General features: G+C 39.2%; 1 protein-coding gene across 5 annotated transcripts in view; it reads right to left on the bottom strand.

Annotated features, from left to right (window-relative positions):
- Ccdc172 (coiled-coil domain containing 172) overlaps window positions 1-10,177 on the bottom strand; it is a 114,428-nt gene extending 104,251 nt beyond the window's left edge. For 2 of the 5 annotated variants that reach the window (XM_076563394.1, XM_076563393.1), the window contains exons 1-2: window positions 10,017-10,171; window positions 9,814-9,899 (exon numbers count right to left, since the gene is read on the bottom strand). In XM_076563394.1, the coding sequence (XP_076419509.1) occupies window positions 9,814-9,899; window positions 10,017-10,095 (165 nt within the window). In that variant the 5' untranslated portion in view covers window positions 10,096-10,171. Of the gene's footprint in view, window positions 1-9,813; window positions 9,900-10,016 lie in introns of all 5 variants that reach the window. The other 3 variants (XM_076563395.1, XM_076563396.1, XM_015997184.3) reach the window with 3 other exon arrangements.
- Window positions 10,178-12,454: the final 2,277 nt, after the last annotated feature.

Genomic DNA, 12,454 nt, shown 5'->3' with positions numbered 1-12,454 from the left:
ACCAAGCTGACTTATCTGGTGATGGGGTCTGAGTCCAACAAAGCTGCCATCTGCTGCTCTCCACTGTCCCTGCTGCCTGCATGCCTCAGATATTTCCCTACACAACCCAGAAACTGAAAGTGACAGGGCATTTTAGATGATCATTGGGCCAAAGTGAGGAGTAGTCACTCTTCCTGCAGATGACACTGTTAAAACCAGCTCAGCACTGAGCAAGCAGCACTGTGCTGGGCGGGTGGTCTTCCAAAAGCAAAGGGCAACTTTACAGAAGAGACACAAGGGGAGACATGCAGATTTCATATTCCTAAAATCACAAGGACTGAGGGGAAAGCCTAGGGCTATGGAAGCCGGGACAAAACATCATTCAAATGCCAGGGTGCATCAAACAGCAGACTATACCAGACATTAAGGCTTCAGCTTTTTTCTTTCTTTCTTTTTTTTTTTTCTTTTGAAACAAGGGTTCACTATGTAGCCTTGGCTGGCCAAGATTTCCCTGTGTAAACCTGGCTGGCCTCAAGCTTCCAGAGATCCACCTGCCTCTGCCTCCCTAGTGCTGAGATTAAAGGCATGAGCCACCACACCCACCTTTTTTAGCCTTAGCTTTTTAAAAAACAGGTACTAGTGTGTTTCTAAATCACAGTTGTCCCATTACGACACAGTAACTCTCATGTGGCAAGCAAAAAAAGTCCAACACAGGAAGCTGTCAGCATGTCTGCGCACCATCCTTCTCCAGCCTCCCACAATCTCTCCCCTCCTCTGACCCTTTGTTTTCCTGGCTATTCCTGAAACAAACCAGAATCACTTCATCTACACCTTTTGCACAGAACTGTCAGTCATTCATCTTACTGGATCCTTCAGAGTACCAAAACAATATATTGTTTAAAATCCAGTAGAGGATTTTCAGGTTTTCTCAAGACTAAAAAGAGTCCAAAAGCAAATACATAAATAAATATTAAAATTAGTATCAAAGGTTCTAACAACATAAAAATTACAAATGCTGATGAGAAAAATATACCATAAGCCAAGATTTAAATGACAAAGGGTAATTGGTATAACATAAAAAGCTGGAATCTATAAGAAATTAAAAACTCTGTAAGTTAATAACATTTAAATTGAAACTATAAAGGAGGCAATTTCCTTATGTTATAAAAACTTACTAGCTGGGCAGTGGTGGCGCACACCTTTAATCCCAGCACTTGGGAGGCAGAGCTAGGCAGATCTCTCTGAGTTCGAGGCCAGCTTGGTCTACGAAGCAAGTCCCAAACGAAGCAAGTCCCAGAACAGCCAGAGCTGTTACACAGAGAAGCCCTGCCTCAGAAAAACAAAAACCAAACAAACAAACTTACTAATTTCTGGTATATAAATGATGTTTTGGCAATTTTCACTGGAATAATCCTTCTGGGAGAAAGTCTTAAAAGTATGTTTTGGTTTAAAAAAATGTCTTTGTTGATACAATTTGAGTTGTGTTATCCTAAAAACAAGTGGAATATGTGCACAGAGATATATGTGCAGGACTACCATCACAACTGTGTTAATGGCAGTAATTTACAAATATAACAATGAATACTTTCAGTAGAAAAGCAGCTAGCTAACTAAAATATGGCACAGTATTTATTGGAATATCATACAGCTACAAAAATTGCTTTAGATTTATATTCATAGAGAGACCTTAAGTTTAATAAAGAGAAAATGCAAATTATTTGAGGAAAAATAGGCAGGTATTAAGTAATATAAAAAATTATAAATACAGGGGGCTGGAGAGATGTTTCAGGAGCGTAAAGTAAATACTATTGCAGTAAACCTGATTTCAGTTCCCAGAACCCACGTTCCTCTTGCCTATTTCCAAGTTTTTGATAGTTCTCATGACAAGCATAAGGCTTTCTTTCAAGAATTATAGGAAAAATTAAAACTAACTCTAAGCTGTTTCATGAGAACCTCAGAAGTCTTGAGTTTACTGTCAGCATTATATAACTGAAGCTGTTTAATGCCAATTCCCCTATTAAGAAAGGTATCACAGGGCTGGAGAGATGACTCGGCTGGTCAGAGCACCTGCCGCTCTTCCAGAGGCCACAGTTCCATTCCCAGCACCCAAGTCAGGCTTCTTCTGGTCTCCACAGCACATACACACATATGCACATGTTTACACAGATGCAAACACATGTATAAATAATTAAATATAAGGTACCATGTAATTTATTTACTAATCATAGTGTGACTTAGAGGTTGTAGAGTGGATGGTTATTGAATGACTGGAGATGCTTAGGAAAAGTGAGAGTCATAATTAACTGATTTTCTAAGAAATCATAAATCACAAAGTAAATCTAAAAGGGTATTTTTCTGTGCTGTAGCTTATGGGGCTGCAAATTCAAATCCAATCTCACTTTCTGCAAATTGAGGCAAAACTCACTTTTTCTTCTAACTATTTTCCTCTTGGTTCCAAGAGATCATTTTTTTCTGTTCAAAGCATTTCTGATGTTTCACGTTATGCAATTTATTTAGAACACTTCTTTTGAAAATAAGGATGGAAGCAGAATCCTGGATTTTACAATCAGGAACAGCTGAGTGGATTTTCTACTCTGTGGACACAAGCCGTTAAGGATGCCACTTGGATGGTTTACAATCCCCTGCATCAGAAGAGCTAATGTGTGTGTTGTTCTAGTCTAATCTAAACTGTTATTATAAATATTCTTTGGATTTTCCAATAGTCATGAAGACAGCACTAAGAAAAGGAAGACCAATAATAAATGCCATATACACTATATTCTTTAATTTGAGGGTAATCACTTTAGATCTGTGACCATGAAAAAGAAGTATGACTTTGTAGAGGCCAGGCCTCCTCACAGAAGAACCCCTCACATGCATGATATTTATCAGGAGCCCATGCCAGGAATGAGTGTGCCAAACAGTCAACAAACACCTAGAAGGGTCTTCAGCAGGTATCAGGAAGTAATTAGAAAGACAATCCAAAATAAGGCACCACTACAGACCCATGAGCACAGCTTTTTAAAAAGCCAGTGAAATAGAAGGTAGCAAGTTTTGGCAAGGACAGACACAGAGAACTCACACACTGGTGTAAACACAAAAGTGTGAAGTCATTGTGAAAACCATCTCACATTTCCTGAAGAAAAGAAAAAATCAAATAGACAACAATCCCAAAGGTCCCAAATCCCAATTTCACTCCTAGAGGGAGTACTCAAGAGATTTGAAAATATGTTTACTCAAACACGTGTGCACAAGTATTCATGGCAATGTTATTCAAAACACCTAAATAACCTGAGGGTCACTGATGAACACAAAAATAGTGTATGGATACAAGAAACATTATTCACCCACAAAAGGGAACTGAATACCATATTTCATGATACATGGATAAGCCTGGAAACACTGTCACAGACAAAGATGAGTAACAAAATGTTACTAGTGGGTGCCTCCATCTATACATGTCCAGAGGAAAAAGAAATGGATTGACTAGGATGTGTGGCTGGTGGACCCTGGGGGCTTAGGAGGGTATGGGGTGGTTGCTAACAGATGTAGTATTTCTTTTTGGGGACATGAAAATGTTATAAAATCAATGATCACAGTGTAACCTTGTGAAAAGATAATAAATCATTGCTTTCTAACTTTAAAGAACGTATTTTTTTTTTGTAAAGTGACCTAGCAGCTCATCTTTAAAAAAGGGCATTACATAAGCTTAAGTGCCCTGTACACCCTTCCCTGATTACAGTTATCTGCCACCCCAACAGGGACAATCACTATCTTGATGTGCTATTTATCATCCCATGAATGTCATTATGCTCTGACTATATTTACACACCCTCAGAGGACAGCCTTGTGCTCTGTGTATTTGGTTCTTTCACACTTACATACCTTCTACAGGTTGCTTTTTAGCCCCTATGTTTTGAAGATGAATTATTTTCAAGTCATTAAGCCTTCTTTTCTTCATACTAACACCTGACACTTGGGATTCTAAAGCCATATTCCTTGTAATAGAAAAACCAAGTTGATCTTTGACCCCACCCCCTTTTTATTAGTTCATCTGTGGGCTTTCTCCAGGTATCCCAAACTGCTACTAATATCAATTTAGAAAAAAGTCCACTTTATATCCTGAAATGCTTTTAAAGGTATTTGCATAGAGAAATTCATCCGTAGCTGAAAGATAATTCGGGGCAAGGGAGAATCTTGCAGAATGTTCTGTCAAATGCGGTGCAAAGAGTGAATGATAGATATTATCCACAATTAATGGTAGACATTATCCACTTCAAATGGCAGCAGGGGTTTCTATACAGCCATTCTGACTTTACCACTAAACCCTTTTCCACAGACACTGTGGTTGCCTCCCTGACACACATTCTTCATTTCCTTATGAACCAGTTAATGTTCTTCTGAAACATGGGCCATCCTCACTGACTGGTTCAAAGGTCATCACTTATCTATGTGATGGAGGGTGGGATATCCCTGCCTGCAAGGTAGCCTATAAACATCCTTCTGTCTCTGAACAGCGAAGTCCATGACCTTAGGAGTTATTAGTACCTATGTGGGGACACAAGGACAGCCACACATCTCACTATTTTACTTGACTAGTACAATTCCAATTGTTTGATGCCAATAATTCAGGCACTCCCAGGAGGCTGAGACAAGTGGGTCGTCAAGGGCTCAAGGACAGCCTAGGATGGAAGCAGATTTTAAGGCCAGCCTCAGCTATAGATTTAAATCCTGTCTCCAAAACCAAACAACAACAAAATCCTAGACGCACCTGCCAATGTTGAATACTAAATTCTAACACTTGAGTTACAGGTTGAAATTTTTGAGGACTTTCCTCCTAAAACACTTAAACACTGGGCTGCATGGTGGAGAAGCAACTTTTGGTCCTTCTCCCTCCAAGCTTCAGGAACACCGCCTAGGACCAGAACAGTGCTCAGGAAGGATGCAAGGTGCAGGGAAGGACGGTGAAAACAAACACAGAACCAGCGACTATGTACCATGAATCTTAAAGAGTCTTTATTAATAAAACAAACCCAGAGTCAAGTATTGGGGTGAACACTGGAAGATCAGAGAGACAAAACAAGCCACAGCTAACCCCACCTGGCCAACTTCTCAGCTGATCTTGTTTCCTCACACTGGAAGCCTCTGTGTCCTCATATACGAATGACTCTCAGCTGAACTGTGCTGCTCAAAACCTAAAAGCTTAACTAGCCAAATGCTTCTAGTTTCTGGTCCTCACGCCTTATATACCTTTCTGTTTTTGCCATCACTTCTTGGGATTAAAGGCATATGTCACCATGCCTGGCTGTTTCCAATGTGGCCTTGAACTCACAGAGATCCAGAGGGATTTCTGCCTCTGGAATACTAGGATTAAAGGTGTGAATGCCACCATTTTCTAGCCTCTGTATCTAGTGGTTGTTCTGTCTCTCACCCCAGATAAGTTTATTAGGGTGAACAATGTTTTGGGGAATACAATACCACCACACGACTACTTTAGGACTTCCTTGAGCAGCTTTAATAAACGGCCTGGAAATACCCTTTCAGACCTGTACTACATGGGAGGGCAAAAAGCAACTGACGACTCTTCAGTGAAGCCACCAAGGCAAAGTTTTTGTTATCAGTGGCCCAATGCAAGGACAACTGACTGAGGAAGCCAGTCATGAGTCAAATGTTGGGTCTCCAGTTCCGAGAGTCAGTGACATCCCAATGTTCTTTAAGCAGAATTTCTGCTGTGCCCTAAGCTTACAAGAGTCTTCTTTCATTCATGCTTTTAAGTAAATTTAAGTAAAGATAAAATTAAGTATAAGCAGGATAGGATACAACATTTTCTTTAATATACAAGTTATAAAAGAAAACAAATCACCTCAACTAAAAACTTCCATTTTAATATTATAAATAATAATAATTTATGGTTTTATTCTTTCCTTGATTTAATAATTCAGTACCAAGAGATGACTTCTCAAGTGGGTGACTGCCTTTACCAATTAGATGGCAGAATGTCTACATTTATAATTAAAAACATAATTGGAGCCATTTTGTTACTTCATTCCAATATATTTTCTTTAAAATTCATGAAACATTATTTTATTGTTCTTAAGATATTTCTGCATACAAACAAATAACATTATTCAAACCAAGCAGATTATTTTCAGGAATATATATGTACATATACATACAGGCATGCAATATAAAAGTAGGCCATGCTTCTGCTTCTGAAGGAGAGCAGGGAGGCTTATGGGATGGTTTGGATAGAGAAAGAATAAGGGGAAAATGTTGTAATTATATTATAATCACAAAATTACAAAAGTAAAAAAAGATATTTATCCAGCAAGTTGAAAAGGGAAGAATATGTAAAATAAGCTAATGTAGCCTAATCCTTTCCTCCACTTATCCCTCCCACATGAGTATGGCACAGTATTGGATTTTATATAAGATGTTTATAAAAACTATCCAAGCTATAATTACATGCCAATTTTTACATAGAAGAAACTCAATGGGTTGCTTCCAAGAAACTACAATAGTTCTCTAAGCCCTAATTTTAGCTTCTCTGACATCCATACTACAAAACCTTCCATCAACAGCTGGAAGCTTTAGGCACACTCGTAAGCATGAACACAAACCCCAGCATGCCCCTAGCCTTCTGCTTTCACATTACCGAGCTTAACCAGGCACACTGTAGCTGCCCAAGTCACAAAGCACTCATACAATCTGAGACTTTTTTCAACCATATATTTTAAAGGTCTCATCCAGCCCTGAAAAGCAAATGCTATCATTCAAGTTCTAATTACATGCTACCTAGGTTCTACAGACTAGGGGAAAAAAGAATACTACACTTCCTAAATATATTTTTTGACCACAAGCAATTTCCTTAATAAATGCCCAAATGGTTTTTGAATATATGAATATACAGTAGCTCAAGTACTGCCCTATTCGAGTTATGTGCTAGCTTCTCTTCATGCTGCTTCTGTTTGATAAATGGGTCAATAAACACCAAGTCAAATAGATTCAAGTAAATAGATTTTCATTGTTATTGGCAGACATATAATTAACTCTGAGAAAAAAGAAACAGAGAATCAATTTATGATTACTTCTTTAGCTCTTTCCATTACTCATTTACATTATAATCTTAATTCTGCTTTAAAATCTTTATACATACACATCTTGGCTCTAATTATAAATCAAATTACCTCAACTACAAGTTAATGTTTTATGAACTATGACCCTCATATGCTAGTTTTATTAGTAAGATATAATTATATTATTACCCATGTATATGAGCTGATTAAAAAGCAATGGACATTTATGAGCCTATATTAATTAGTAATTTCAATGAATGCTTTTAAACAATATTAGAGATTTGCTGTGTTTTCTCTAGCATAAACAATTAAATAGACATTTTCTGTAAGTATGTGTAGATATCAACACCACATTTCTATTCTCAGGTAAAATAGGTAGCTAACAAAGAAAGTATTACAAAGAATAATAATTTGTCTTAAAAAGGAAACATTACAAAGAAAAAACATTTTATTTAAAATAAAACATTACTATCTGATGTCAGGTCAGTATCTTCACCAATCCCAGAAAAATGCACTTTATACAAAAACTTATTCAAATATTTAAAAAATATTGCCCAAGCCGGGCAATGGTCGTGCACACCTTTAATCCCAGCACTCGGGAGGCAGAGACAGGTGGATCTCTGTGAGTTTGAGGCCAGCCTGGGCTACAGAGTGAGTTCCAGGAAAGGCGCAAAGCTACACAGAGAAACTCTGTCTCAAAAACCAAAAAAAAAAAAAAAAAAAAGACAGTTTCATCATGACACTGCTCACCTGTTCCCATCCCACCAGCTTTCAGCATGGTCACTGGGGGATACTTTTTTACTACAGGGAAAATAAGGGCTAGGGCTCAATGAATAACAGCCCCAAGTTGTGTTTTAAAAGACAGCCGGTCTCTTTCAGTTGAAAAGGGAAGAAATGCAAGGCTGGTCGGTGGTCCTCATAGTTAGGAGGAATAAATGCTGGTATTCTACTATATTCTATCATTCAAGGCGACTACAGCTAATAACATATACTAAAAAATTCAAATATGTGTAATATTTTCACCGCAAAGACAGGATAAGTATTGGCACAGATACATTAACCTGGACTTGAGCATTATAAAATGTATTAAAAAAACACATGGAACCCATAAATATGCACAAGCTTTACTTGTCAAATTAAGACAGCTCCTCCCTTGTTATGTGTCACACTCTTAGTAACGAACACACTCACATATTAAACAACAAACACAAGGAGCACAAGGTGGATAAGAAAAGAAAAATCTAAGTATGTTCCTCTCAAAGCAACAGGGGCTGCAAACATGAGGATGTACTGATATTTACATACCTGTCCAGGGAGGGTGCTCTGGATATCGCTCTGCATAAATAAACACTGATTGGCCAGTGGCCGGGCAGGAAGTACAGGCAGGACAAGGAGAGAGGGGAATTCTGGGAAGTGGAAGGCTGAGTGAGGAAGTCACTGCCAGCCACCGCCATGACAAGCAGCATGTGAAGATGCTGGTAAGCCATGAGCCACGTGGCAAGGTGCAGATTTATAGAACTGGATTAATTTAAGCTATAAGAACAGTTAGCAAGAAGCCTGCCACGGCCATACAGTTTGTAAATAATGTAAGGATCTGTGTGTTTATTTTATAAGTGGGCTGTCGGACTGCCGGGTCTTGGCGGGACCGGAGAGAAAACTGCAGCTACAGGAGGGCTTTATGATGTATGAGCAAGATGGGGAAAGGAGAATGGATGCTCACTGGGTGGTGAAGGCTCCAGAATTATTTTATGCACAGAAAACTGAAAATTCTTCACAATTGTAAGCTAAATGAAGAGTAATAATTTATAAATTTATAATTTATATTTCATTTACATATAAATTTATATTTAATATGTAATAAAATGAAATTTGATAGGCAAAAAATAGAGTAATTAAGTGAACAGATTACCTATCACAGTGCTTGCTTAGTTCATCGTCGGGTGCTGAAACACTATTCTCGGACGCCTTCTACCCAGGGGAGGCCTCCTGTGTGGTCTCGCCATCTTCACTCCAGGTCCCCATCTTTGTGACCAAGGCAAAGAGCCCCCAAAGCACTTTCACTGCCCCTCTCGGGTCAAATCCTCTACACGTTCCTCTACTGTACACATCAGCCCTCTGCTGGGGTCCAGGGTCCTCCCTCAATGGGCCCGGGGCAGATCTGCCCTCCCTTTGCTACAAAAGGTTTCTTCTACTACATCTCTTTGCTCCTCTAAAATTCTACCCATAGTTCAAAATCTTTCTTGAAGCTATGAGACTCCCTTGGTTCTATTTTTTAGAAGCCAGAACTTTACACATGCAGCAGAAGAGAGGAATGAGAGAGAGAAAAGCATTCTTTTAGACGAGACAGGCCCAAAAATGAGGTAGTGAACTGAAAAGCACAAAGTCAAGACTCACTGAAAGATACACACAGTCCATTACACCCACATAACACACTTAAATTATTTAGCATTTAAACGTTCTATGCTGCACTAACCACTTACGAACAATTATTCAATGACACTGTGTTCTCGTACACACTGTAACCACCCCACGAAAGGGACGGTGAATTCCTTGTTTAAGGCGAGCTCCCTTGGAGCTACTTCTTACTAAAACCTAAAGACATCGCCGGATCCAGAACTTGACATATTAGACAGGACAGAACTACAGTGTATGATTCCTGAGTTTCCTAGTGGAAGGATAAGCAGTTAACAGCCAAGTTTCCCCAAAGCCACCCCAGATACCGTCTCAGTAACAATCAGCCCGCCCCGTGCATCAGTACCTTCGATTCCAACTTGACTTTCTCTTCGCTCAGATGCTCTGTCGCTTTCCTAATCTTCCCGCGACACCGGGTAATTTCTGACCTCACTGGAACACAAGTCCTCACTCAGGAGCATCCGGGAGGGTTAGAGCGGCTCCCAACCCTCCTCCCTCAGGGACCTGCCGCCCCCCCCCCCCCCCCCACCCAGGGCAGGACCACCCGACCTTCCCGCAGCTCCCTGCGGCTCTCCTCGGCCTGGTGCTCGGTGAAGAGGATGTGCTGGAACAAGGACTCCAGGCTCATCGTGGCCAGCAGCTCCGCTCCCGGTCAGGGTTCGGGAACTTTCCCTCAGGTACGCCCAGGTGGAGAAGGCCTCGGCTAGTCTCGCGAGAACTTAACTACCGGAGCCCCGTGGGGCCATACTGCAGCCATTCCGGGCTCCAAGTTCTGGGCCATTTCTAGAGTTGGGAAGATGACCAGTCTCCAAGACACAGTATCGTAAAGTGCAAAGTACCCGTGATTCTAAATATAAAACTTTTGCAAAGTCTTATCCTTGGAGGCTAGCAAAGACTCCTACAAATGCACGATGCCTGAGATTCCGCCTTAATTATTCCTTTGTAATCAGGGCAGATCCTTTTTGTCTCCTCCGAAATTAATCATTCATTGCCTTTTGTAATCAAGCCTTGGTAATAGTAACACTTCAGTATCTGCACAATGTGTGTCAGAGACCAAAGTGGTTGCTAATTAAAGCTTAAATGTGAAAGGCACCTTTGGGGCTTTTCCATGAGTTTTTTTTTTTTATTAAAAAAAATATTTTCAGTTTTGGTAGGTCAAAATATTGATATTGTAATAAACATTTGACTTTATTCTGAATATAAAATTGACACTGGCCAAACTTTTTAAAAATAACTTCTAGTTTGAATGTGCTTAAAATTAAGTAAATGCAAATAAGGTAAATGCAAATTTTGTCACATACAATAGGCTTAATTAATAGCCCATAATGCCTTAATATAATCAGTTATAAATTTTAACCTATTCTAAATTTCTACCTTAATTTTCATTAAGTTGTGTCTACATAAAATTTAATATTTAAACTATCAGAATACACACTGAAAACTATAATGAAGTGAAAAAGAATTACTCAGCTATTCAGAAGCAAATATTGATGGAAATTTTCCCAGTCTTTTGGGTAATCCTTCATGCCAAGCATTTTTTTATTTACAACCTTGAAGTCTCATGAATAAGGAGTAACAATGTTATTTTGTTGCTTATGTAATATTCAACTGCATAATAATCATTATATAATTATACAATATAATAATAAATACTATTTATCTGCTAAGCACTCTATTTCTGAGCATTCTAAGTCTGTTTCAGATGACTTTTGTCATTCCTTTTCTAATATAGTTATGGAGACAGACACAAAATATTCCAATAAAAAATTACTCCAGTGAACTATTTAGTTCAGTCACCAACTGAAATCTTGATGTGTATCAATTCTTTTAACCAAGACATGCATCCTGTTTTTGTTAATTAAAGGATTGAGGTAGTGAGACCTAAGTAACTTGTCTACAGTGATGTGTAAGACGAATTGCTCAACGGTCATATTAATAAAAACCTGGAGCCAGATATTGGGGTGAAAAACTGAGAGATCAGAGGAATAGGACAAGCCATGGACAACTTCACTTCACTGACACCTCAGTCTCCAAAAGAGACCTACTTCCTGTATACCCACGCCTATATGCCTTTCTGTTCTGCCATCTCATTTCCTCTCTCTGCCCAGCTCTGTCACTTCCTGTCTGTCTGTACAGACCTCCAGACCTTTATGGTTAACTAGTGTTGGAATTTAAGGCATGTGCCACCACACCTGGCTCTGTTCCCAGTGTGGCCTTGAACTCACAAAGATTCAAACAGATCCCCGCTTCCCAAGTGATAGGATTAAAGGCGTGTGCTAACATTGCCTGATTTCTATGTTTACTATAGTGGCTGGCTTTTTCCTCTGATCCTCAGATGAACTTTATTGAAGGACACAAAGAAAGTATCACCACAGCCATGTGTGATCGAGATTCAAATCCTATGCCTCATGAAGAGGCGTACTTTGTACATGAAAGTAACTGAAACCAAGAAATTAGGGATTGAGAGCCATGAATTCAGTTTCGGGCTCAGCTGTAATTTTCTTATTGCATCATAAGCATAATGAACTTACCACTTTATTTATAACTCTTCATGAACATGTTTTGTAACTCATGATCCTCTGTTACATGTGTGCATGTGTGTGTGTGTAGTTTAGATATATGGAAAGGAGCCAAACTATTCTATTCAAGGGTGGAAGATGACACGGATTATGGTTTGAACCATTTTCTTTGAGCACCGCATGGAGGTTCCTAACCTTAGGAAAGGACTTCTGGAGATAAATACATTACTAACGGACAGTGCTCCCTTCAAAGTTATTTCTTTTAATCTTGCATAGGCGCCATCCTCACAGAAAGGATGGTTTTCAAAAACATGATGCTTTTAAACACTGCAATCTTATCAGTTAACACTCAAACTCCACCTGCTATTTAACACGCTCTGTGCACTGAAATTAGGCAGAGTGAATTCTGGGAAACCTTTGGAAGACCGTCTATCTCTCTCACACATGAGTTCAGAAGAGAACCACCAG

The sequence above is a fragment of the Peromyscus maniculatus genome, chromosome 1 (genome assembly GCF_049852395.1).
Source record: "Peromyscus maniculatus bairdii isolate BWxNUB_F1_BW_parent chromosome 1, HU_Pman_BW_mat_3.1, whole genome shotgun sequence".
Classification (NCBI taxonomy): domain Eukaryota; kingdom Metazoa; phylum Chordata; class Mammalia; order Rodentia; family Cricetidae; genus Peromyscus; species Peromyscus maniculatus.
The sequence above is the reverse complement of the archived record's forward strand: the minus strand, read 5'-3'. Positions and strand labels throughout refer to the sequence as shown.